The sequence below is a fragment of the Eurosta solidaginis genome, chromosome 5 (genome assembly GCF_040869045.1).
Source record: "Eurosta solidaginis isolate ZX-2024a chromosome 5, ASM4086904v1, whole genome shotgun sequence".
In the NCBI taxonomy this organism is placed as follows: domain Eukaryota; kingdom Metazoa; phylum Arthropoda; class Insecta; order Diptera; family Tephritidae; genus Eurosta; species Eurosta solidaginis.
Window position 1 is genome coordinate 264,000,550 of NC_090323.1, and position 27,646 is coordinate 264,028,195.

The 27,646-nt window shown below is 35.8% G+C and overlaps 1 protein-coding gene across 9 annotated transcripts in view; it reads right to left on the bottom strand.

Moving 5' to 3' along the window:
* Snmp2 (Sensory neuron membrane protein 2) overlaps window positions 1–27,646 on the bottom strand; it is a 133,904-nt gene that overhangs the window by 81,000 nt on the left and 25,258 nt on the right. For 2 of the 9 annotated variants that reach the window (XM_067790217.1, XM_067790216.1), the window contains exons 1-2: window positions 10,092–10,268; window positions 6,734–6,900 (exon numbers count right to left, since the gene is read on the bottom strand). The exons of 2 other annotated variants lie outside the window; for them this stretch is intronic. In XM_067790217.1, the coding sequence (XP_067646318.1) occupies window positions 6,734–6,900; window positions 10,092–10,260 (336 nt within the window). In that variant the 5' untranslated portion in view covers window positions 10,261–10,268. Of the gene's footprint in view, window positions 1–6,733; window positions 7,231–10,091; window positions 10,269–14,799; window positions 15,006–27,646 lie in introns of those variants that run through there. 5 more of the 9 variants (XM_067790221.1, XM_067790220.1, XM_067790218.1 and 2 more) reach the window with 5 other exon arrangements.

Below are 27,646 nucleotides of genomic sequence, written 5' to 3' on the forward strand. Positions count from 1 at the left end.
AAATTTCCATGGTCATTTTTGAAATTTTGATTAATTCTCCTTACCTTTGAATAACTTTTGACATTTTTTTGAATGTGGTTTCTTTTAGGGAATTTGCGATATTTTAAATAAAAATTATCAATTAAGCTGTGAGCCACATTCTTTTCGTCTTTGATTTTTTACGTTTTTTTCATGACTTACAAAAAAAATTTCATTTGATTGTAAAATTTTTATGTATACCCTGTCCGACCTAGGACAACGTTTTTAGCGGACATTTTTGGGTCGGACAGGGTATACATATGACGATTTTTTTGGTAGTTCATGACCTTAAAAATCGAAGTCGAAAAAAGTTAAAAAAATTAAATTTCGCAAGCTTGAAAATTATTTTTTTGGGTATGCGTAGTGGAACTTATTTTCCTGAGCCCAAATCCTATCGAAAAATCGATTGCGCGATATCGGTTAACTTTCGTACCCACAAATCGACCCACCCTAATATACATACATATGTATTTCCAAATTTAAGAGCAAGTACGAGATATTTCAATACAGAGATTCTTTGTTGATTTGTAGCTACAATTTTATGATTTTTTATCACATTTTAGAAATTTGCCACACCCACATTATATCGAAATTAGTCATCTCCATTGTAAATTTTACCAAGTAGCGCAACTAACATCGGTGATGATCGGTGAAATTCGCACATTCACACGCACAGTTCTCGACTCAATTTCAAAAAAAAAACTTTAGATTATTTAGCTTAAATTTTAAAGTAAGATAAACCTTACCAATTGATGTATAAATAGAATATATAAGGCGTATTTGATGTTATTAAAAGAAGCTTTTTATTTATATTAATGTTTTTAAAATTTTTTTTTCAACTTTAATTTAACAATTTGATGCGTTTTTAAAGCATTTTCGCGCATATACGTTTTGACATTATATTTCATACTCGTTCGTGTTTGCCATTCTCATTGCTTCTAAATTCGTAAACAAGGACTGCAGTTATTCGGTGTGATTTTTCGAAAAAATGTATTATTTTTGTGAAATTTTACACTTAATCTGTGGTATTGTGGTGGTCAAAAAGGTTTTATGCAAAGTACTTTGGCTTACAACGCGACAATGTATTTCGTAATTTCGAAGTACTTATGTTTTTTTTTTTTTTGTGGATTTGTCTGTATTCATCTTAATACAGCTGGTCGGTTAAGGTTGCCAGCTCAGTCCATTTGGACAAAAAATGACCCTTTTGAACCCCATATGGTCCGCTGGTCCGTTTTTTCTCAATTTTGATTCTTGTTCGGCACGGATTTGGTACTTTTATTTCTTTTTCACTGAAACAAAAATTCAAAATACTGCTAACAAAATTTTCGGCAAATCTGTTACCCGCACATAATTTTCAATTTACTTCTGTAAACCCATTATGTACATGTAGCTTAAGTTATATTAGAAGTTAAGCAACCATATTGTAAATATTGTAAAACTATCGATATGAAAATAAATATGGCGGCCGCATTATGTACATGTAGCTTAAGTTATATTAGAAGTTAAGCAACCATATTGTAAATATTGTAAAACTATCGATATGAAAATAAATATGGCGGCCGCACTTCCGGTAAATCTAAAGACCAGAAAAGTGGTGTTTCACTTAATCATTAAACATCGTATAAAATAATTGAAATACCTAACCAATTTACACTTCAATGGAATTCTTACCACGAAAATTGCTCTATCTATAAAATGTAGCAGAACAATGACATTTCACCCGGTAGATAATTTAGGCAAGGCATTAAAAAGGGAAGTGTTGAATGTTCGGGCAAACACATTGTCATTAATTTTTGATGAAACAACGGACTTATCAGAAAAAAGACTTGTTTTAGTGGTTAGATATTTCGATCGGTATTCAGTTATTACACAGTTGAAACTTTTAAGACGCTTGATTTTTAGTCTGAGTTCCAACTCACACTTACTGAATCTAGGCTCTGGTATGAAGTTCAAACTGTTAGGGAAAAAGTAAACATCTATAAAAGTAGCCTTAACACCACTGCTTAGTTTTATTTACGATTTACTGAGTTTTCCACAACGCAAATTTTTTAACCGTTCTTTAATAAAACCTAACTGCGCTAATCAATTTATTCCATTGAAATCAAGCAAAACTAGGTTCACAACGTTTGGTTGGTGAAAGACATAGACTAATCCTAGAAATGTGAACATATAATACCTAAAGGTACACTTTATTTTTGTTTGTGCAGTTTGAATTAAAACCAAGTTTGTATTTATTAAAATTTTATATATTAAACCATTGAAACATCCCAATTGTTTGTATACCAATAAAAAACCTATGATTTGGTCCTTTTTTGAGATCTGGTCTTTTTTTCGATGCATTTTGGTCCTAAATGAAAACATGGTGTGGCAACCGTGTTTGAGAACGCATGTGACAAGGTAGCATTTTTCAGAACTAATTTTTGTTTTAAATAATGAAATAGTAGTATGCAAGCGACAGCCATAGTAGTAGACATGAATGTGAATATTAGCAAATTTTAAAAAACAAAGCATTTTTTCTTTGAACATAATTTAAGGGAAGATGCGCACGAGGCGCATCTTCATAGTATTAGGTACATCATAAGAAATCTTGAGGCGTAGAAAATCGTAGCTGCTTTCCGTATTTTGTACGCGTCTACGAAGCTATGTCTCGTGTGTATCTTGCCTAAGTTTAGCTTCTTACGAGATCCAACATTTTTAATTAATAATGATAAATAACAAATGAAGCAACTGAGCTTAAGGTGACTTTTGAGTCGTTTTTGCACTTGCGTTGCGTCTACATCTGACCTTGAACACACGCGCTTTAATTGCTTCAATCTATAAGCGACGCACCGCCAACGTCAAAGCGAAACACAAATAATTAAAAACTTAGGGATCTTCTTGAATTTTCGTGGATTTCTTGAAAAATATAAGAATTTCTATCACCGGTCAACTAAATAAAAAACATAATTTTGTTTTCATGTCAATTTCGTGATCGATCAGGAGAGACGGTGGAACATATCCTCCTGGGACGCGACGCAATCTGATGAGGGCACAATAGATCAACATTCGCAGTGCAATCCCCAATAAATTTTCTATCTATCTTCATGTTATAAAAATAGTTGTATTTCATTTTTCCTCATGTGACAGGGGAACTTTTAACGTCCGTTATTTTAAAGTAACCCTTATTTGACGAATCACTTTAAAATAAAGTGTTTGTTAGCGTTCAGCGAAGATGGTGAAAACGGCCCCTGGAATTGTTATCTTATATAGCCAAAGAAACATAGAGAAAATTTAAAATATAATGCATATGTTTAAAATGTATGCAATTTTTGAAATCATTTTTATTATATAAAATTAGTTTGACATATCAGATTTGTCAATATTATTTTAGTCCCGCTACTTTTAACACATTTATAATATTTAATAAGAACATTTAAGAAGTAAGAAATATGATTAATGCTTACATTAATAAGTGTTTCATTTATGTTCTTTGAGGAATACGTTCGCAAAAATAAAAAGCACGTTTTTATAAAGTGCATGTGAAGCTCCATAGATAAAATGAGTAATAGAAGGAACATTGGTTTTTATGTTTCATTTTTAAAATGAAAATCTCCTGCTAAAAAAGTAACAGAATGGACATTGGTTTGTGTATTACATTTTTAAAATGAAAATCTCCTGCTAAAAAAGGAGCAAAACATTACTACATTTTTTCATTTTCGTACTTAATTACACTCCCGTTTTGTGATTCTGGATTCCGGTCAAATTTTGAAAAAACTCCGAACATCAATTCCTTCATTATACGACATTCGACTGCCTAGTCCACTGCCTTCCACTCTATTCGCAACATAAGCTCAATTTAAGCTGCCAAACTATATAGTAAACAATGGTCATCTCGAACACTAGTGGTTTTTCAGCATTTTTTGTTGTTATGTAACCGCTGTGGTATGGAGGTCCTGAGTTTAAGTCGCGGGAAAAGTAATATCAAAAATAATTTAGGAGAACTTTTTCTAAGCGGAGTCGCTACTCGGCAGTGGTTTGACAAACATTCCGAGTGTATTTTTTCCATGAAAAAGATTCGTAGCGAAAGTTCATCTGTCTTGCAGATGCCGTTTGAAGTTAGCATGATACGTATAGGTCCTTGAGCTCCGCCAATTTGTTAGTAAAAAGTAGCGCGATAGAAGAGAATCTCCTCGGAGGTATATCGCGTCAAGCTATTATTATTATTTTATTTTTACCATGGTTCACACGTACGTAAACGTATATTGATCATGCAAGAACTGCTATTTAGTTAACTAAATGTCACTTTTGACGTAAACAACGCTTTGGTTGACACTTTTTGAACGAATACCTAATTGAAATTCACAGTGGTTAATTGAACTTGTACTTGAAATACCGTTGCATGCGTACTTGATTCAAATTTATAGAGTTCAGTGTTATTGGCGGATTTTCTATGATAACTAAAAGTTAAGGAAAATTTTATTTCTGTCAAAAGAATAAGTCACAATAGTTTCAATAGTTTCAATTTTTCAACTAATATACTAGAGGCGCACTAGGTCAGAATAAATATGTTCCTGAAAATTATTTTTATAAAACTTTCAATAAATTTCATATTTTAAAGATGAATGAAATGTGAAGATGTTTTTTAGTGTAGGACCTACATAATCTTAAAAACACATTAGAGCACTGTACGAGATAGGATGGGAAAGGGTGCTGGGAAATCGGCAATATTAAAATGTGTGTTTAGAAGCTCTCTTCCAATTTGCGTCTTGCTCCTTCTGTTTTTTTCTACAAAGGAATGGGACCTACACGTTTTATAACCAAACCACTGCCAAAGAGCAACCCCGCTTGGAAAATAATTTTTCTACAGTATTTTGAGGTGGCTTCCACGAAATCGAAACCAGCACCTTCCGTGCCGTAGGACAGATCACCACACCACGGCACAACGTGAACACCTTTCTCAACCTAGATCCTTCTGAAACTTTTTACAAAACTTCAGCCAGGAGGTCCTCTTTGGCGACCTTGGCAGGGTCTTATAATCCCTAAGACTCATTTTGTATGCATCCCATTTCTCAGCCTCCTTGAAGATTAAATGCTTTGAGACAAAACCTGGCGTATATTATCTAGGTTCGCGTTCCACAATGGTGATTTGGTTATACCCCTAGATTTCTTCTTAGGATAGGCCATATCAAGAGCATCCCAGCATGCTTTCGTAAACGAGTACACCATATTTTTCAACTCTGTAGAGTTCTGGGGAATATGGACACTATAATCTGATAGCATCCTCTGAAGTCCCTCATAACAGATATGCCAGCTGGCGCTTTTATGGTTTCTACGCCAAGCAGTTCTGTGCGCCACCTCCCCAAAATCAAAGTGAACAAATTTATGATCCGTAAAAGATAGGTCATCAACTTTTTATTGTAAAAATGAATTTCAGACAAACTGGCAACAGTAAATTATTACACCTCTTCAAATTAAATAAGCTAGAGTATATTTAAACAAATTTTAGTTGAGTGTAGTTTCGTTTTACAGTAAAGTTTTGTTGAATGGGCCTGCCAACTTTTACCTGCGTAGTCACGATAGAGTTGGTTGCCTTGGTTGTTTAGTATTCTGGGCATATAAACAATGTACATGTGTTTCATAATATTTAATATGGTAATATATCCATAAATGTTAAATAATTCAAATAAAATGCAATTACGTATCCCATACATACTTATATGGTATGTAAAGCAGTATACAATATTGCTTATAATTTATCTTTCAAATACCGAAAGCAATGCTGTGCATTTAAGATGTGTTCCTATGCAAAGAGGTTCCCAATATGGGCTAAGAAAAAATTGTTGCAGAATCTTTCGAAGTGATGATCAGCCCACTATTAACTTCGTTTAACAGATAATCAGTACAAATTACAACATAAATCGACAACAATGTCGCTGGCTGCCAAACTATTGCCCTCAGAACCGCTACGGGCTGTCCTCTTATGTCCTCAGAACACCAACTACATAATGAGGCGAGAGTACTCGCCATTAGAAAGAGAAATGAAATGCTGAACAGACATTTTATGTTGAATACCCAGAAACATGAGTATTCCAACGGACACCTGACTGATGAGGCTACACCACCCAGGGGTTTAGGGAATCATCTCCGTAAGCATTGCGAGAAAATGCGGCACCTGAGAACACAGCCGCACGAAGCAAAAAACACAAACAGGTCCTGAGTGATATCCACAAACAGGCGTCGGGCCGCTATGCCAGGAATTTTCCGGCGAATTCAGTACTTAAAGAAAAATACCCATAACTACCGGAAGAGGAACGCACTCTTCCTGGGGAAACTCGCGTCACTCTAGCCCAACTTCGATCTGGTAACAGGTTAAACTCTTTCCTATCCAGAATCAACCCCGACATACAAAATGTATGTCCTGCTTGCATTGTGTCCCCACATGACACCAACCATCTCTTCAATTCTAATGTGTAACCAACCCCTCTAACACCCCTCTCCCTATGTTCCACCCCTCTTGAAACAGTAGGTTTCTTTGGGCTACTGTTAGAGGACGTTGATGACAAGTTGGATGGGGCGAAGCACTGCTACAACAACAACAACAACAATGTCGCATTTTTTTTTATGTTTTTTGATTGCCTGCTTACTGAACATCTGCCTATGATTTCCTTACCACTGATTCAAGCACTAATAACTAAAAGTTTTGTATATAATCAAATAAGTTAAAATTACTACTTACCTCCTCAACTTTCTTATTGACCATTGTAGGAAACAGGAACCAACCGCAGTAAGCGCCCAAAGCAGCTATCAACAATCCAACAAAACTGACAATCAACGACCAATGAATCATTTTGAATGAATACCAAGAAGGTTTGGAGATTGGAAGTAGAATTTTCGGAATATGAACTGTTGTTGTCATGATGTAGCAGCAATGTGAATCAGATTGATAATAAAATTGACGTAAAATCTCAATAAAATTTTGGAATTACCAATTATTTAAACAAAAGCACATAAATTATATGCAAGCACTGTATACACACACAAACACAAAAACATTTTTTAGTATGTGTACGTTAACACAAACACTTAGTTGAACATGATTAGGAGGTTTAGTTATTAAGTTGCCGATTAAACTAATGATGAAGTGTGGATTGCACAAATTGTTGTTGTATGTATATATGTAAGTTTAGAAAACGGATTTTCAAATTTTAGTTGTATTTGTTGTTGGTATACTGCCTGTGTAATATTTGAAAATTTGAGTTTTTGAACTTCTGAAACAAACATATTAAAATTTAAGTATAATTGTCTCTGCAATACTCCAAGTTAAATATTTTAAACGCGATTATGTGGTAACCTTTGCTCTTTTAATGAGATTTTTGTATTTATTCCACAGTTGGGTGAAATGTACTTACTTAATGAACTTAGCTTTCATTGCGTTGAAGTGTTGACAAAAAAAGTGTTTAAAAAGCAAACAAAAACAATTAAGGACGGGACTGTCTTCGGTTGTGCCGAAGACTTCACACCTTTCGTGAATGGGGCTGAACAATAATCGTATCCCGTTCGTAATCTCCAAATAATCGGATGTATAAGATAAGAAATATATAGTGAACAGATGTACATACCTAAACGATTTTCAAGATAAATATAAAATAAAAAATGGCAAAAAACCCCTTATCTGAACGATCGGTTGTATGGGATATAGTATATAGCTCCGATCGAAATGATTTTTTCAGGAAATCTTCTATGATATATTAGAATAAATATCACCAAGTTTAACGTTTTTATATTGGAAATTAAGCGAGGAATGGCCAAAAATCTTTCTATCTGAACGATCGGTTGTATGGGATATAACTATATACAGCTCCGATCAAAGTGATATCTTCTATGATATATTAGAATATATATCACCGATTTGCATGTTCATACTTTCTAAATTGCAGCAGGAATGACCAAAATCGTCTTATCTGAACGATCGGTTGTATGGGAGATATATGTTACAGTGGTCTGTTCCTACCGGATCTGACAAATGTCTAATATAATACAAAAATACATCCTTGTGCCAAATTTCATTGAGATATCTCAAAATTTGAGGGACTGGTTTGCGTTCAAACAGACAGACGGGCGGACAGACGGACATGGCTATATCAACTCAGTTCGTCGCCCTGATCAATTCGGTATACTTAATGGAGAGTCTATCTTCTATATTTCTAAACGTTACAAACATCGGACCAAAGTTAATTTACCATTTCATGTTCATGAAATGTATAATAAATAAAAAAGTGCAAAAGGTAAGAGGTGGTACGGCGTAATGTAAATGTAAATAAATAACTAGTTACTACATACTTCAGACAAGAGCGATATTCATAGATGAGAAATCGGTGATTAAGAAATAGTCAATGTAATCAAAGCAATTAAGCCGAAATTAAAGAGAGAAGGTGTTATGAGAAAACAAATTCACTTTAAATGAATGTGACTTACACAACTCCGATTTACATAAGCGAAACAATCCATCGAGTATCCAGCAAAGAACAAATTCCGAGCGGATATTACTTAAAGATAAGCACGTAGTTATATAACACATCTACAAATTACACGCAAACAAATAGGTACTTCCTGAAAAGACGTGTACCGACGTGTGCGCGTAACATTGTTTTACTTTACTCATCTTTCTATCAATATGCTAGAACATTATAATCGCAGGGGAAAGAGCCCAACGCAAATGTCCCTTGTAATACATAAAAAACAAAGTGCGTTATACCTGCGAAGAGGTTTAAGCCGAGTTTTTCTTTCAAATGTGTTTCTCTTCCAATGTAGTCTATTTTAAGTGGATGATGCACCATGACTGCCCTACTGATGTGTATAGCAAATTCTTATACTTATCAACAGTCTTAGAGAAATAAATTTTAGCGCCAGAAGCGCTGCATCGCAGTATTCGCAAGCCCAATCTTCACTTATAAAGTTTCCTAACGGGAGCGTGCAAATCTTCTTTATTACAGTCTTTTCTGCTTGGAATAAATAATCGGTGTTTTAAAGACGGAGCGATGCTCTAAATTTCCTTGCTCGTATATGACCACTTCGTGTACAACGTAGGCCATTTTGAGCTCATATGTGTGTATTTAGATAAGTCTTTCATTATGTATTCACTAACTTAACCTTTCTATTCCAAGCTCTCCAAGTATAATGGCTGAAGTTACATATCTTCCACCCTCAGGGATGGGGGTATCGGGTTCGTCTTGCCTCCACTATTCAGCAATGGGAAAGACTGTTCTATTCATAACGGGTCAATTCAACCGAAATTTCTGTCATTTTTATCCATTCGGTTGATTTAAGCAGTCTTTTTCTTTCAGTGTAAAGTACGCTGAAATCTTCTTTCACCTGCCATTTGGCCTTACGTTTCTTTCAGCGGAACATTCGAGTTTTCCATTTTAACGTGACAGTAGCGCTCACATACATCGGTCCGTAGACATTGTCTTTCAGGGCTCGATGGGGCCGTTGTTGTTGTTGTTGTTGTAGCGATACGGTTGCTCCCCGAAGGTTTAGGGAGTGATCGATGTGATGGTCCTTTGCCGTTTACAGATCCGTTACGCTCCGGTAACACAGCATCATTAAGGTGCTGGCCCGACCATCTCGGGAACGATTTATATGGCCACATTAAACCTTCATGCCAATCCGGTATTTTAGTCGCCTCTTACGACAGGCATACCTACCGCGGGTATATTCTAACCCCCTGACCCGCTGGGTTTCGATGGGGCCGTAAAACTTCGTAGCGTTAATAAACGGTATCAGAAAAATGTATATTAGTACTTGCCACTTTTCCACTCGAAGACATTTGTGTCTATTGTAAAGCCAGATTAAACCTTCGTACTTCTAAGAAGCCACTTGCTTACTCTGATAAACTTAAGTAGGAGCGAACGATTAACCTTCACAGCACCTTCAATGTAGGTATTTTGCAAGTTTTGCGCCACACACTTTGAGTGCATTTTACACAAGTAAAAATGTAAATTTGTAAACAGCAAGTATTTGTTTGTAAACAAATGTGAATGATTCAATGTGCAAAGATCACCGTTCGCTTATCACCTGACACTCAAAGCTCTTACATTTGTTTGTTGTTTGTTCTGCACCAACAATCGCTGCCGTTGCAACATCAAACTCTTGAACAAATACGCGACGTAACTGCAATGGTGGCTGTTTGAATTGTTGTTGTTGTGTCTTTAAACGTGTTGGAAAGCGTATTGAATGCGTGCCAATTTGACCGGTTTGTTGCATGATTTAACCGAAACTAACTAAAATTGAACTTGAATTCTGAGCTAATATAAATAGAGTTTTAAATAGAAAGTAAATGCCAGTGCTGGCTGTCCAAATGTTTATGTGTGTGTGATTGTGTGGGTGTGGGTGGCGTTTGCTAATTATTTTATGTGTTTTTTGTATGCAACATTTATTATTATTGTTAGATTATATCGCGGATCATCATTACATGCTTTTATTGTTGAAATTATTTCCGCTTTATCTTTTTGTTATGAAGTTCTCATCTATCATATTCGTGTGTAGGGAGGAATGTTGTACTGCTTGTGAGCTTGTGACCGTTGATGATTAATCGCATGGAATTAGTAAGCACAAATTACCGCATAAATATCGCAATATTACAACCAAAATGAAAGGCTATTCGTAAGTGTGAGAGTAACAAGTGAACCGGTACAGTGTTGTGCAATGAGTTTGCAGCATTAAATGAACAACGAATTGAAATTCTTCGTACATTTTTCTGAAAACCAATTGTTTTAAGGCTGTGATGTACTCGAGAGCTTCAGAAAACTATTGTGCGTTCACTTACATATGTCGTGTGAGCGCAGGGACAAAGATTCAGTAAAGTAAGCAGCCAATCACCTTTAGCTTGTAGGAAGACAAGGTTGTCGATTTAAATGCTAGTGAAGGCAAGGAAGGAATCCTTGATCGCAAAACTCAGGCTGTACGTTGTCTTCTGTAATAGCAGGTTTCACCAAGAAAGATAGTCTAAGCTGCTTGATTGTTTTATGATCGCAAAACATAAACGAAATAGCTAACGTCTGACTCGACGACTCTACAAGATCAAAATGTCGACTGGGCCAATTATCATGTTGCCGCGGGGATACGCACATGCCTCTTTTTATCAAAAGGAAAGTTTGCCTTCGAGAAGCTGCCCACGAAACAAACAGCTCATGAAGACTGTATCACACCTGCTTACTGAGAGTATCTTCTTGATGATGTTACCGAATAGAGGGAGTACATTTATCATTCATTAAGTAACTCCTCTGAGCACTTAATAGGGCAACCCGAAAAAGGAGGAATTTACAGCAGCTAAGAAGAAAGAGGGTGCTATTTACGAGGCCACGGTGACTGTGGGTGCTGTAGCGGCCATTGTATGAGACCCTATTTAGAGGGAAGAAAAGTTAGGCGCGATAATATGCACTTGGTAACTCACATACACAGGACGTACGAGTTAAACACGAAACACCTAACCTCGGGAAGGGAAGTTAAAACATATGGACGATATCCCAGAATCTCTGGCTAGGACGAGTTCATTTAGGGGCGAAGCTAACTTCCCGCCACAAATCACCCTATTTATTTTCTTTGCCACTGTAGTAGATGCCTGACTGTTTTGATACCCGTTCCTATTCTTTTTAATGTCCTAAAGGGAGACAATGCTGTTGTCTTCTTTTCCAACATTGCTTGAATCTGATTTAACTCCAATACAATATATTCTTGGTCTCGACGATTTCATAAACTGCATCTACGTGGAATCGATCCCGAAAATGCCCGTAGTTTATCTTGTAATAATACCGAAACCGTTTCGAAATAGTCCCGGAAAAATATCTAAAAAATAAATAGGCTCTAAATGGTGCCAAAACAATAATTTAGTGATCTCGAGTTAGTCCCAAAATGATTCAGAAAGCATATCCAAGACAGCCGCCATATTTAGCGATTGTGCTTACTAACCGAAGGCGCTAGTGTAAGGCCAAGGAAAAAACTTCAAAATCCTAAGAACCCAGCTTCTTCAATTAGAAACAACATTTGTACGTGAGATCACCCCTCGGAAGTGTTTTGGCAAACACTCTGAGCTTATTTTTGGCATGGTAAAGCTCTCATCTGCTTGCAGAAGCCATTCGGAGTCAGCACAAAACATGAGGGACCCACATTTGTAGGAAAAATTAAAAAGAATCACAATCCGAATTAAAAGTGAAACTCGGCCTAAATCTCCTCGAAGACACGCCCTGTGTTTTGCCAAGATTATTCCGAAGTATTTTTTGATTAATCCTGAAATACTCCCGAAATTAGTACACAACTATTCCGAAATCTTTCTCACAATGATATCAAAATGGTTTCGGAAGTGTGTCTCAACTATTTCGAAAACGTTCCAGGAATCAACCGCAGACGGTCCAGAGATAGTCCCAAAATTATCCGAAAACAGTACAACAATTCTTCTGAAAAGTCCTTGAAGTTATCTTAAATCAACCGCAGACGGTCCAGAGATAGTCCCAAAATTATCCGAAAACAGTACAACAATTCTTCTGAAAAGTCCTTGAAGTTATCTTAAAACAAATAAAGTTGTCTAAGTTCGGGTGTAACCGAACATTATATACTCAGCCTGAGCTTCAATTGTACATTTCATTTCAGATAAATTACTTTTCTACATAACACGTGGCACCGCCCGTTTAAAAAAAAATGTCTCCCCATTTCCTCTTACAATAAAACGTGATAAGTGAAATATTATGGATTCAAAACAATTTTTTGCTAAGTTATAGCTTATTATTTTCGTCTACGACCCTTTCAAAAATCTTTTATATAAAAGTGGGCGTGGTCTTTAATCGATATCGTCCATTTTTCCTAGAAATATTTCCTGCTATAGGAAAAATTTGTGTACCAAATTTTATTACGATCCGTTAATTTATCTTCGAGTTATGGCTCCCGAAACATAGAAAATTTCTTAGTCATAAAAGGGGCGGTGCGACGCCCATTTTTTAAATTTGAAGTTTTTCCTATTTATTGTTATAAATCCACTTTGGAAATGAAATACCATTGATATAAAGCTCTTTTTTGCTAAGTTATAGCTTATTTTATTCGTCCACGACCCTTTTAAAAATCTTTTATATAAAAGTGGGCGTGGTCCTTAACCGATTTCGTTAATTTTTCTTCAAAGCATTCCTTATAGTAAAGGCAACCTCTCTGCCCAATTTAGTTACGTTAGGTTTAACGATTTTTGATTTATGATTAATAATATTTGTAAAATTGATTTTATCACAAGTGGGCGGTGGCCACGCCCATTTTAAAAATTTTTTTCAAATTTTTATCAAGAGTCTCAATATGAGTCCACAAGTCAAATTTCAACATTCTAGGTGTATTATTTACTAAATAATCAGGTTTTTTTGTGTTTTCCAAAATGTTATATATATAAAAAGTGGGCGTGGTTATCATCCGATTTCGCTCATTTCCAATACCAATCTATTCTGGGTCCAGGTAAGCTCGTGTACCAAATTTGGTGAAGATATCTCAATATTTACTCAAGTTATCGTGTTAACGGACAGACGGACGGACATGGCTCAATCCAATTTTTTTTCGATACTGATGATTTTGATATATGGAAGTCTATATCTATCTCGATTCCTATAACTGTACAACCAACCGTTACCCAATCAAAGTTAATATACTCTGTGTGCAAAGCACTCTGAGTATAAAAAATTAATGCCGAAATTTTACAGAGTCACTCCCGAAATGTTTGTAAATCGGTCCGTAGATATATAATTCCACTATGTACCTAATACAATTCCAAAATTATCCCGAAGAACTCCTAAATATCGTGAAATTGTTCTCAAAATAGCCCAAATGATCACATGTTCAATCTTAAGAAAGTCCTGAAATAATATTCCTAAATATTGTCGAAATGATTTCAAAATGATCTCGAAATGGGTCCTTTTCTGGACGATTAAGCAAATGAAGGGTAATCGCGAGAAATGATGTAAGAGCGAATTATAATTCTTCAGGAAAGAAGAAGAAGCGTTTGATATGGAATGGATATAACAGGTTTCTTGTATTTTTTGTTTTTTTTTCAGCTTATCACAAGCTTTGATATGTATGTATGTGGCGGAAAATGAAATATTGACCAAATTGATATCTGAGCGATGAAAGAGGGCAAAAATAACGTTTATGTACAAGATGTTATTGCATGCAGAAAATGGCGTTTGCAATGTTTTTGTTAATAAGCCTTCCAATAATTACATAGTAGCCATTTGATCCTGCCAAGCTATTTGTTAGTTATGTGCCAAACTGCCGTCAAATCCATCAGGCGGATAAAAAATAATTGAAAAATTTTATGTTTTCATACGAAGTTAAGCCAATTTGAATATTGCACAACAGTGTATGTAATAATTTCGGCATTTGGGAGAAAATATTTGTAAATAGGGTAGAAAGTCAAAAAGTTATCGGAAGCCAGCACAAGTTTGAATGTGTGTATGTATGTATTTAGAAACAGTAACACTCAAACTAATAAACAAGTTAAACAGTGCACTAAATAATAAATGGAACGCTTTGTGGCAGTTAAAAATGGAAAATGTTTTGTTGGCATGCATGATTTTTTTTTTGTTTTTATTTTTGGTTTTATATTAACAAAAAAACAAAGTATATATAAATTAACACTTTATTTATTTCGTTTTTTTTTTTTAATTTTTAACACAAATGATCTTTTCTTTTATTATTTTTATAAAATTTTTGTGTGCGAAACAGTTAAGAGAAACAAAACTCATAGCCCAATACACGACTTTCTTTCATATTGCATACCGTTTTTAGTTTTGATTTTTTTTTTTCTTTTAATTGCTGCGACTTTATATGTAAATATAATTGTATATGTATGTGCACCACTTTGTCACTTTAACACTAAATTTCCACGCCTTCCTCAACGACATTCAAACAACAATTTTTAAGGTCTCGTATGTGCGTGCGACTAGATTTGAGCTTGAATTAAAACTAAAATTGCCAAACTAAAAATTATTTAAGCCAAGCTGAAAAAAGCATTTTGAGGAGCATTTGCTACTGCACTGAAGCAATGTCAAGCAAATACCGACATACATATAAATATATTCAAATATTTTAGTACATAATAGCAAAAAGGTGAAGAGAAAAATCAAGACAATAATTTGTACGTGTGTTTGTAATTGTTGTAAGCACCCAAAACGATTACAAAAACCACAAAAATATTAGAGAAAAAAAAAATAAACTCTGATATAATGTATATCATTAAAAATGTGTTATAAGTATCTACATAAGAAAATATTTGCATTAGGGTGGCCCTACATTTATTATATTTTATTTTCAAGTGCGTATATGCATATTGAACTGATGAATATGGACCCACTAATAGGACGACCCTTGGTGGTGCATGGAGTGGCAATTCACAACTTCTGCATCACAAGGGGCGTTCTAGTAGTGGGACTGTTTCACCAGTTCAATTTCCCTTTTAGGACAATTCACACCATTTGCCTGACTTTGACCTCGAGAGGTTGACTTAATTTAAGGTTTGGAGATTTGCCAAAACTTGGGGCAGTTCAAGGGCGTTTCGGGGAGGGGTTAGAAATAGGATAGACCTTTTAAGTTTAAGCTAAGATATGACCTAAACATTGTAAACTGTTGAAGAACTGATAAGAGGCGAGGGGCTTTTTCCATTTAATAATGTAAGATTTTATTTAACACTATGTAGATATATACATTAGACTGGGTTGATTTATTAACCGATATCGCGCCATCGATTTTTCGATTGGATTTGGGCTCAGGAAAAAAGTTTCACTACGCATACCCAAAAAAATTATTTTCGAGCCTGCGAAATTTCATTTTTTGACTTTTTTTCAACTTTGATTTTTAAGGTTTTTTTTCATGACCTACTAAAAATTTTCATTTGATTGTAAAATTTTCATGTATGTATTTTTTTTTTTTCAAAAAACTGTTATCGCCAATGTTTTTAGCGGACATTTTTGGGTCGTACATATGAAAATCTTTTTAGTAGGTTATGAAAAAAACCTAAAAAATCTAAGTCGAAAAAAGTCAAAAAAATTAAATTTCGCAGGCTCGAAAATAATTTTTTTGGGTATGCGTAGTGGAACTTTTTTCCTGAGCCCAAATTCTATCGAAAAACCGATGGCGCGATATCGGTTAACTTTCATGCATACAAATCGACCCACCCTAATATACATACATATATATTTAGGTATTTAGGACCGATGACAATACATTAGCAAAGAGTGCGCCCTTTATCTAAAATAAATAAATTCTTGGCGCTTTTTGAGGATTTCTGCGGGGTGGATGCAGTAACAGGGAAACTTTGATCATTACACATCCTGCCACACTCTCAATCTGTCCATCACAGCGAAAAAGGTGCAATACCACCCTATTTTTGACACCTACATTACTAGTGCGCATTTATGGAAAGTGTGAAGGTGTCTAATGAAGTGCGGTATTTCGATGGAGCACCGAGATCATCCTAGAAGTTTTGGCTGCGTGATAACATGGGCCAATGTAAAAAGGCACTTATTTCTTCAGCTTATAGGTCGGGTTACGGTGTCCACCTGGTAAAACTCTGCTCTACATTTGGACGTCTACCCGCTAGCGTGCGAATATGGAGGATTTGATAGTGAGCCAGTCACGACAACCGAAAACCACCAAAAAAAAACTGCAATTTCATAGACATTTCCGTCCCTCCAGCTCCGCTACTCTAACGCGCTTTATCATCTCAATGTCATATTTGTTCGCGCCGCTATTCCTCTACTTGACTGGAACAGCTGAGTGTAACCTATGCTCTAGACAAAACTCACATCAAAGCATAATCAGATACGATTGAACATACGATACATATGTTTATTACAGTATGCAGGGAGGGGGCAGTCTAAGAGTCTAGATTCTTTGCTTGTGAGCAAAGCCATAAAAAATGATCCCCCCTAATATACACACACTCATTTGAACACATAAAATTATTCTGTTCAGTAAATTTATTTGAGATCACTGCTTGACTTTATTTAGAGGGGTTTGGGGAGGTTCTCTATTTTAAATTACATTGTGCATATTTTTACTCTTTTCGATGTCTTAAAGTGTACATACGTGTAAACATATTTAGCCCATCTAATGCTAAAGCTGATATTTGCTACCGGCGATTGGCATTTGAATCTCCGCATTCTTTCTCTTGTATGCTCTAATGCTCGACACGGGTTCTCAAGATCGCTTTGCCCTCTTTTGATCAGTTTCTTGCAGTCTTCTGGCACATGCCGTTTCATCATTGCGCTGTCATTCATTATAACAAATGTCTATATCGCTTATAGGGTGACTCATGTGTAATGTAGCTCTTCTTGCTATCTCCGTTTTCGAGAGCACGTCGATCATCTGATGTGCTATAAAGATTGACAGATGAAGTGCGAATACGGCATATTATATGTACATTCATAGTATAATTAGATATTGTGGCGTTGAAATCACTGACATTTATCAAAGTAACATTTGACGATCACGAGTCTTCTATAACTTATCTAGAATAACTGAGCTTAGTTATACATATTTAAAAAAATATATATATATCTATATATATTTTTATTATTAAGAATTCATGAGCTTAACACCGGCTTATAAAAATTGAATATTCAATTATTATTTTTAAGCTATTGCATAGATTTTATCGCGGGTTTGGCGACTAAACCAAAAAAAACCGTAACGGATATTTGTCGAAAAAGTTCGAAAAGGTTCGAAAAAGGTTCGGTGTTAGCAACAGGCCAAATACATAAAATTTGATCTCAATCATAAAGTTAAAGTTAAAGTTAAAGTAAAATTTAAAGTTAAAATTAAAGTTAAAAATAAAGTTAAAGTTAAAATTAAAGTGAAAGTTAAAGTTAAAAATAAAGTTAAAATTAAAGTTTAAGAGAAAACTTGAATTAATATCAAAGAAAACAAAATGTTGCATAAGTTGATAATATGCAATAGCTTTACCGCGGCAGTCCCCGAGTGCCACACGTTCTTTTTTTCTAAGAGAAACTGAAAAGAAGTATACAAACATTTACTGGCATATTGCGATGGATCCATTTCGAAAACCGCCAACGTAATCATCATCAGGCAATTTCGTAATGTTGTCAAAGGTTTCACCGAGATTCGAACCGCGAATCACACGGTGAAACTGCAGTTGCCTTAACCACTAGGCTATCCTGCTGTTATTTGTTTTCGTGCTTATTACAGTTTTTCTCATTTCTACACTAACAACACAATTGAGACATTCTGGCTGTATTAATTTGCGTGCTGTTTTTTTTTTTTTTAATTTTTATAGGTATAACGTCTAGTATATGAATGCAAAAAGTGTAATAAATTGCAAAAGTATTTAAAAATTTTATGATTTTTTTATTTCTTTAGGAAAAATATCTAATGCTCCACCCTTTACCTGCTTGAATATTTTGTAAAATTTTTTTCATTACTTGTTAATATTTTGCTCAGTTAATCGTTTCACATCACCTTTGCTTCATTTATCTTTTACTAGTCTTGTTGGTGTTTGTTATTTTTGTTTTTTATTTTGGCCTTTATCTTACCACCATTTTTTTACTAGGTGAAGCATGCTGCGTGAGTGATCTTTCGGTTTATTTTCGTTTAGAGACCTTCATCTGTAAACCTGTAGTTATAGTACTAGCCGTATTTGTGACGCCGCTCTTCAACGAGCAGCTGATCATATAGTAACTCTAAGTAACAAACCGTTACGCTATTAGCAACGGTGTTTACAAAAACATTGTCAAAGGAAAAGAAAAAGAATAGCAGAGGAAATGGAAGGAATACAGAAAGCAATAAGATATGGAAACTGAAATAGTAATTATAAAAGGAAGGAGAAATATTGAAATAAAGAACTAGGAATGTAGGGATTCGAACAGGAATGACTGAAGGAATAGAAATAATATGGATGGCGATTGGAATAGGAAAAGAAAGAAGAATGAGAAGCTATAGGAATTCGAAATAATAATACGAAGAAGAATGGAAGTTAGAATAAAGAGCAATAGGGGAGAAAAAGGAATCGGAGGGGGTGGAGCATAGGAAAGCGCCAGAGGGATAAGCAGAGGAAGGAAAACGGTAGACATGTACAACGTCGCACTGACATCGCAGAAAATTACCCCCGCCAGGAGCACTGGTTTTATACGCAACTACTTTGCAGCCACTGGTTTCGAGGTCTATCAAAAGATCGTTATCTGTAAGGGTCCACTATATACGAGAAACTACTCCGCGTTTCGACACGCCTCTGTTCACTCTTTTAAAGATTGTGGTCCTATCCCACTCAGCTGCGAAAATGTTGTTATCCAGAGTTCGTAAGCTCTCAACCAACAATCATTCTTTCGATAATCCCAGTCAGGACGTTATAAAATGCCCTTTCAATACATTCTTGGCACAACATACCTCTTATGAAGCCGAGCTTCCCTTCCGTTTTTATTCATTTTATTTTACAAATCAATCGCGGAATCCGCATATTTTTTGCCGACTCTGAACGGCATCTGTAAGGCGATGAATTTTTGATGAGTGGCATTACATGGCAAAAATACAGGCGGAATATTTGTCAAACCACTTAGATAAACTTTTTACGGGACTCCTGTATCGAAAGCTAGCGCGCTCGCTCACAACGATAATCAAAAAAAGCTTTTTCCGCAAATGCAAAATTACAAAAAAAAACATGTCCGAAATGATATTTTTCTCCCATTTCCGAATCTCTCTTTTGCAGTCCCAATTAAATTGACAAAAAAAAAGCAACAACAAATAACATTGCTGACCTCAATACATCTGCAGCCGGCAGGTTTCGGTACTTCAACATAAACTGGTTTAGAGTAAGTTTTGTGTTTAACTTTAAGATATTACCAATAAGAAAACGAATGAAGTGTAGATGTAAAAAAAGAAAATATAATTAAGTTTGACAGATGTGGGTGCCAAACGCCGGCGACGGCAAGTCGATTTTGCCGATGTTAAACGCTTCATGTAAAACCCGACTAAGCTTGCTTTTTCAGTGTCAAATGATGTGTAAAGTGAATAAATGAAGTTGCTGACTGAAATGACCATTAACAGCGTAGAAAAGAGGGGATACGAAATGACGGAAAATATTAGAAATAAAGGTAAATGAGTTATGGGATTTTTAACAACTGATGACAAGATCTAGCCGCAATGGACGGAGTGAATCAAAAATAGCAAATGTTTTCTCAGTAAGATCTCCAAAATTTCGCATCTATTGATATGAAAAACTTCAAAATTTAAGTAAAACCTATAAAAAAAGCAATTGCATAGTAATCTGTTATGACTTTTATAAGAATTGTTCTTATTGGGACAGCGTGTCGTAAATTTAAATTAAATTTATTGTACGAAGACGAAGAACCACGAAATAATGAATGTGGTGTCACAACTACAAGAAAAGGTAATGAAAAGAAGAAAAACATGAGGAAATGATTGAAGAAAAGCAAGTAATGACGGGACTGTTTACGGCTGTTCGGAAGACTTCATATCTATCAGCACCGGTGTTAAACAATAATCTAATGAAAATATATTGTGACGAATATTAGCAACACTAAGGGATACTATTATCTCTAAGCCGATACTAAGCAGTGACTTGTATGCACATCAACAAATCAATCATTATAACTACCCATATGTCCATACAAGCAGCGGAGAGTAACGCACAAACACATGCATATATCTGAGATGTGCGGTAAAATGCAATGAATGCGTCTAAAGTAAACTGACCTTTCATCGAAAAACCGGACATAAAAGGGAGAGGCGTTATCCATTATTTAGTTGAACTGTAGTAACTTTGTGCACTTACTTGGGCTTCGGGTTTGATGAAAAGTTTTACAGTTCCACTTGGAAGTGATCATAAGACTTTTAAATGTGTTTCCATCCCTAAAAATCCATTGATATTGCCATCTACTCTATTGATTTGTTGTTGAGAGTCGGAACTAAAACAGGGCATAAGTTTATACAAACTTGATCAGAAGATCGTCCAAAAACTCCTGACAGTTGAATTCATGATGTATTACTAAGGTTCCCAAGTTATTAATTACTAAAATATGTCAGGGGATATACTAGCCCCGCGGCATTCTGCCTAGAACCAGAAGACGCTGATCCGATCGAACCGGATTCATATATTCTAAATTACAATCCATAACTGTAACATTTCTCTTATCTTAGTGGTCTGATTTTTCGAGCAAACAACAACAGTGAGTTACAATTTTTTGTAACTATATTTAGAATTCCATTATTTTAGCGAAGTTTTTACATAAATTATATGTAGTACGACAGTTTTGATGTTCTTCTTGCAGCAAAGACAAAAACATCCCTCGAAAGTCTTCAGTAGCGCTGCACAGGCTAAAACCCTTAATTGGATATGACGTAAATACAAATAGTTTGTTTTAACGCAGATCTGTTTAAATTTTTTGGAACAAATTAAACATACCTATATGGACGTAATAGATTAGCATTGCCTTATTCATGGAAGCCAGAGATACCCAAATGATGAGTCTGTGTAATTAAATCCAGCAAAGTTCCATCGATATTAACCTATTAGGTTTATATGAAAACAGTACTAAAAGTGGATTATTTTACTCCTGAAAAATGTAAAAAACAACATTTTTTTGGGGACAACATTGGTAAAAAATTTTCAGATAGCCGAATGACGGAACAAAGAAGAATTTAGAGCGAGACAATTGACGACTTACTTCACCTCATGGTTCAACTATATACAGGTTGGCTCATCTGTAAAGCAACAAAATATGTCTGTTCAAATCGTCAAAATCTGTGTATTGGTGTTGGTGCGAATGGTATGGAATGGAAACATAAAACTTAGCAGTTTTTGTATGTGTAAGTAAAATGTTGCCAATGTGTTGGTTTCATTTTGAGTTTGCCATCTCCTTTTGACAATCCCTTCGACCATGCAATGACATAAATAAAATCAGCTGATGAGATGAGCCAACCTGTACATAATTGAACCATGCTTCACCTGGTTATTCTACTATGGTCCTTGTGATGATGTTCGTTGTGCTGACGTTCATAATTATGATTGTAATGATGATTTAAGATTAAAATTTACAAGAACAACCAAAATATAGTCAACAAAAACAACAAAAATGGCCAAAACTGATAATACAACAACGGGATAATGTCCCATAGGAGTCCATGCCTTAACACAGTGAACAGTCCAGATGTGTTCGTTGTATGGAGACGGCAAGATGGAGTCTTCCAGCCACTTTATGCGCAGTTGTGTAGTCTTTGCTGAACCGTAGCATGGCTATTTCGGTTGGAACGTACTGAACTCTACGGAGGAAATTTTCAAGATTGATAAGTGCCATTTAAGGAACAGCTCACTTGAACATTTTTATATTGGCCCATTTTGTTACATATAATATAAATACTCTAATGTAGAAACTGGCTTACAGTTACAGAATCGTGACAACAAATCGTAGCTTTATCACTGGACTTTTCGTAGGAAGCCAGTTTTACTTAGCGAGTATGTGATAACACAACGGATCAATACAAAAGTGTCTTAGTAAGTTATTCCTTAATTGGACAGCACCCATCCAACTTAACTTATGATACGCGTGTTACCTTCAATTTAACAGACTCTTCTCTATGTTTTTTGCCACAAAAGTGTGTCACGTAGACCGCTCTTGGTCGTGGCATATTTTTTTACTGCATACCGGCATCTTATCTATTTTAGCAGCGTTACTGATTCCGAGTCATCTGGCAGGAACAGCAGCCTTAAAGTCAGTGATCTTTATTCGTCATGAGAGATCGACTTTAATTGCCAATTGCCTACTAAGCTCAGCACTTTGCACTTGTTTCTGTCAGCAGTAAAGTAAATATCAAGAAGCAAGTATTCCGATTGCACTTTTGTATATCAGCATTTCGCGCTGTTCTCATTCAGCGCTAAATCCACTTTCTAACCTTTTTATCTAGTTAAGAAAAAATTTGCAGCGTTGAATATTAATTTTATCAGCATGCGCCAGCAACTGCAAGATCTTGTAAAAATATCTGTGCTGCTTAGTTTTGCTGTTCATGTTGTTTAACCATCCACCTGTTTGTCGTTCGCCAGTTCTACCGATCTACATGTATTGGTAACATTGGCCAACCGTTTAACTTGCCAAGCTTCCACGATCCCTCATTATCCATCAAATATCCATCATCCACCGGTTTATCGTTCAACAGTTCCATCATTCTAGCGTCCATCTATGCACCAACTGCTCATAATTCATCCCACACTTCCCATCCATTCACTGTTCACTGCCTTCGTTGGTCGCTTTGTCATCAGCCAACTTTTCTACAGCTCATTCTTTGTCGATTTTACTTTTACCAATGGGATTTCATCTCGCTAGCAGGTGATTTGGTAACATCATTCCAGCAATTACAACAATCCGCTATTATAAAAAAAGTGGGACCTCTACTCCACTCTGGACAGGCTGACTACTTCTCCTTCAACCAAAACCCCCTCAAATATATTTAAATAAAATTATATGCAATCATAAACAAATCCACAATTCATTAATTTTTTCGATTGCCTGCGAATGCAGAAATTTCTGGGTCTTTGCTATTGTTAGCCATTACACGCCCACATATTTGAACGATGTGACCCCAAAAAGTGAAAACAAACCGCAAAAGTTAAAACTAACGAACAATAACAAATGATTAAACAAAAGTGAAATTAAAAAAAAGCAACACAAATATCGAACTGATTGTAAATCTTTTGTAAATCTGACAAATTGAATACGAAAAGCGTTTGCCAGCTCTAAAAATATATGTACGTATCTACATATTAAGCGCTAACCATTTGCAAATGTTGGTGCGGATGGGGGTGGACAGGTGTCTGTTTGTTACAGGTGCATAAAATACGAATTGCCATTTGTTTTATTGTCGTATTTAATGTGAATATAAAAGCCTAGAATTAGAATTGACACCGAATGCGAAATGTAAATACACCAATACAAAGCAATACACAAACACACACACACTTGCTCAATCATCGAACGTGTGAGAGTGTATGTGAGCAGTGAGCAATAAAGAAATAAATGCTTTAAAATAATGAACTTCTAGTAATTGGCCAAGTTGCATTTTCTGTATAGAAACATGTAAGGAAGTCGGAGTTCGGCCAGCACAATAAGTTAAATTCCTAGAGTTTGTTTATTTGTGTTCATAAGTTCGTGAAATACAATTTTTTATTTTTATTTTTATTTTCGACATTGCAACGTAGCAAACCAGTTTCAAAAGGATTTTGAAAAAAAGCGAAAATTTCGAATTTTTATTTGGAGTTCACTGAGTGTACGCATTTTTGAAACTCAATCAATTTTTATTTAACAAAGTCTAAGCTCGGATTGGTTTTTGACATTTTTTTTTAAAAGGTTATTTTAGGTTTTCCTCCATATACAAAAATTGTTCATACTTTGAGTGGAGAAAAATCTAAAGGACTCTTTGTCAAATATTAGTGCGAATTTCTAGAGAAATATAACTTTCACTGCTTGGGCTACAAAACTGCATACTCGAAAAAATTTACACAACTTCAAAAAAACGTTCGAAATTTTTCTTGAATTTCCGAATATTTTCGAAAAATGTTCCACAAAAACTTTAATTTAGAATTGGGAGTCTTTGTAAATTTTACTCGAACTTTCGAATTTTTTTCGAAAACGTTTTTTTGCATAGTTTCAGTTCAGTTAAAAGAAAGACTCAATGTCCAAAATTTGATAAAAAAGGCATTGCTACTTTCTGTTTGCTGTTTTAAATATTTTTATCAAATTACGCTTTTTTCTCAATTACTTAGTTTGCGCTTAACCGCTTAAACGATTACGACCGTTCAACAAGGCGCGCCGCGCCAGTCGCTTCTTCGCTCTATTAACTGGCGCCAATTGGTCACACCAAGGGAATTTAAATCGCTTTCCACCTGGTCGTTCAAGCGGAGTGGGAGCCGCCTGTTCCTCTGCTTCCGTAAGCGGACTCCGATAAAAATACTTTCTAAGCTCCACATCTTTCATGGTTCATGATAAATGGCTTTTAAAACATACGTTTCGTTTGCCGAAACGTCCAAAATAGCATTTATTGGCAAGAGTTACTTCGCTGGATTTCAAAGCTGATGTTGTAGTTTGTGGTATTGTTGGTATAGTTACCTAATTCTATAAAAATTGCTTCGTAAAGACACGAGCAATTCATAGATAGCGAAATCAGAAAGGTGCGCGCCATTCTTTTATATAATATTTTAAAAAATTTTACTTCATGTACAACATTCGTCCATGGATCAAACCATCAGCAAAGTTTCGTCAAATTATCGATATTCGATAGTGAGTTATCACAATTTTCCATTTTTCGAAATCGTTATCGAAAAGTGGGCGTGGTTAAAATCCCACTTAGCCTACTTTCAATATTAAATACACTTAAACCTTTTACTAAACCGACTAGGTAGGATTAGGTTTGGTTAAGATGGCGGGCATAGGAATTTCCCACGTTCCCTTAGTCTGTGCCGTCCACTTGCCTTCTTTGATCAACTTAAGTAGGAGCAGAATATTTTTCTTCCCAACCTCTATCTGATTGTGAAAAAACCGTGCGCTCAAAAATCTCAGAAGTCTTGTTTACAATGCTGAGCATCGGCAGAGAAAGTGATGAATCAATTTCTCTTGATCCCCATACTCACAGCTTCTGCAAAGGGAGCTTGTTGGTATGCACAACCTTTGGAGCCATGGTGCAGTAGAGCGGTGATCTGTGATGACGCCAGTTAATACTCGCACTGCAGACTCGTTTAAGAATGCCCCAGCATGTTAGGGGGCTTATAATATACCCGCTATAGGTATGCCTGTCGTAAGAGGCGACTAAACACCAAATTGATTGGAGGGGTTGTGTAGCGCAACGCTCTCAAGGGATTGCTAGTGCAATATGTATATAGCTTCTCCAAACCAATTGTCAACCATACCTACCTGTGACGAATCCTGTTTCATTAAAAGCCGAGGATTTGTCGACCCCGAACTCCTCATGGATCTAGGAGGTGGGAGGACGGTACGGCCTAGGTTTCATGTGGTCATACCAAATCGGTCTCGAGATGTTCGGGCTAATACTTCTATGGTGCTTGTTAACGGAACGTACCGGATCTGCACCCGGCAAAGGACCATCAACAACGGTATCACTCCGTAAGACCTTCGGGGAGTGTCTTTATCGCTACAACAACAACAACAACTCGTTTAAGAACTTAAGGAATCGTAACTATCCCAGATGGTCCACAGCAAGTGGTCGTCCAGCTCGTGTACGCCCATTTCGCAAACCTTTTTTGGCCATCTCATCTTCAAATTCATTCCCTCCAATATGGCGGTGCCCAAAGACTCAGCAAAGGGATACATTAGGATGACTATAAGGCCTTTAAGGCAACCTGGCTGCCGACAAAGATCGTTGTTATTGGTGTGTGGGACCGCAGTGATCCAGAACAATCTGGTAGCTGTATCTATGGCACTGACCTCCGCCTGAAAGACATGCATGAGGCAGGAAGTCGATACGATTGATTTACTTGCAGATGTTTTGGGTTCATTCCTGCTCCGGTTCCCTTTTCCATTTTTTATTTTTTTATTTACTTACTCATCTTGAAATTGTTACATTTCCTACAGACTAATGACATATATAAAGACTTCGCACTAATTTAACATTCGGTTAAGTAACAATTTAAAAGTATTTTCAAAGTAGGAAAAATCCAAAACTGACGAATTTGAGAGCAAGTTGAACTCTTTAAGAGCTGTGGAAAGAGGAGCATTTGCAGCACAAGTAGTTCTTGCCAATCCCACAAAAAAATACGCATTATTTCCTAGGCATATATGTGGAATAGCAAGGAAAATACGTTCTACAAGGTAGGGACAATCAACAGTCCCACGTATTAAATTAAAAACAAATATTAGTGAGAGAAAAGTTCTCCTGCAGTTCAAAGTCTTAAGATTGATAAGAAAACATCTGGATTCATAGGAAGGAAAAGGAAGATCAAAATGAAGGGGACGTAGAGCGTACTTAATAAATCCTTTTTGAATTCTTTCAAGACGATAAATATCACAAGCATAAAACGGCCGCCAAATAAATACGGCATATTCCAATCTCGAACGTACGAAAATAGTATATAGTGATTTTAGAGTATATGGGTCAGTTAAATCAGAACTGAATCGTCGAACAAACGCCAACATCGAGTAAGCCTTAGCCATTGTAAAGTTTAAATGACTATGAAAAGCAAACTTGGAATCAAAGACCACCCCAAGATCAGTGACCTCGGAAACAGTGCTTACAGTGCGCGCCCCCAATGTGGTAGGAAGTAGGAATGAGTAAACGGGATTTATAATAAGAGACATGATAGCATTTTTTAATATTTAACGCAAATTTATTATTTTTGCACCAAGTAACTATATTATCTAGGTCCTTCTGAAATTTAATTGAATCGGGGGGCAAATAATCTTGTTGAAAATCTGCGTATAGCAGGAATTGCGAAGATTCAAAACAGCTGGCAATATCATTAATGAGCCATTTGTGAATATTGTAATGTCACTACTGTTGTCTAGGTCCATGGCTCCCTTGAAGGATATATTATATTCAGATATGGTCGGTGTCGGATGTTATGCCAGTTATGATCTCATTAAATTGTCTTCTT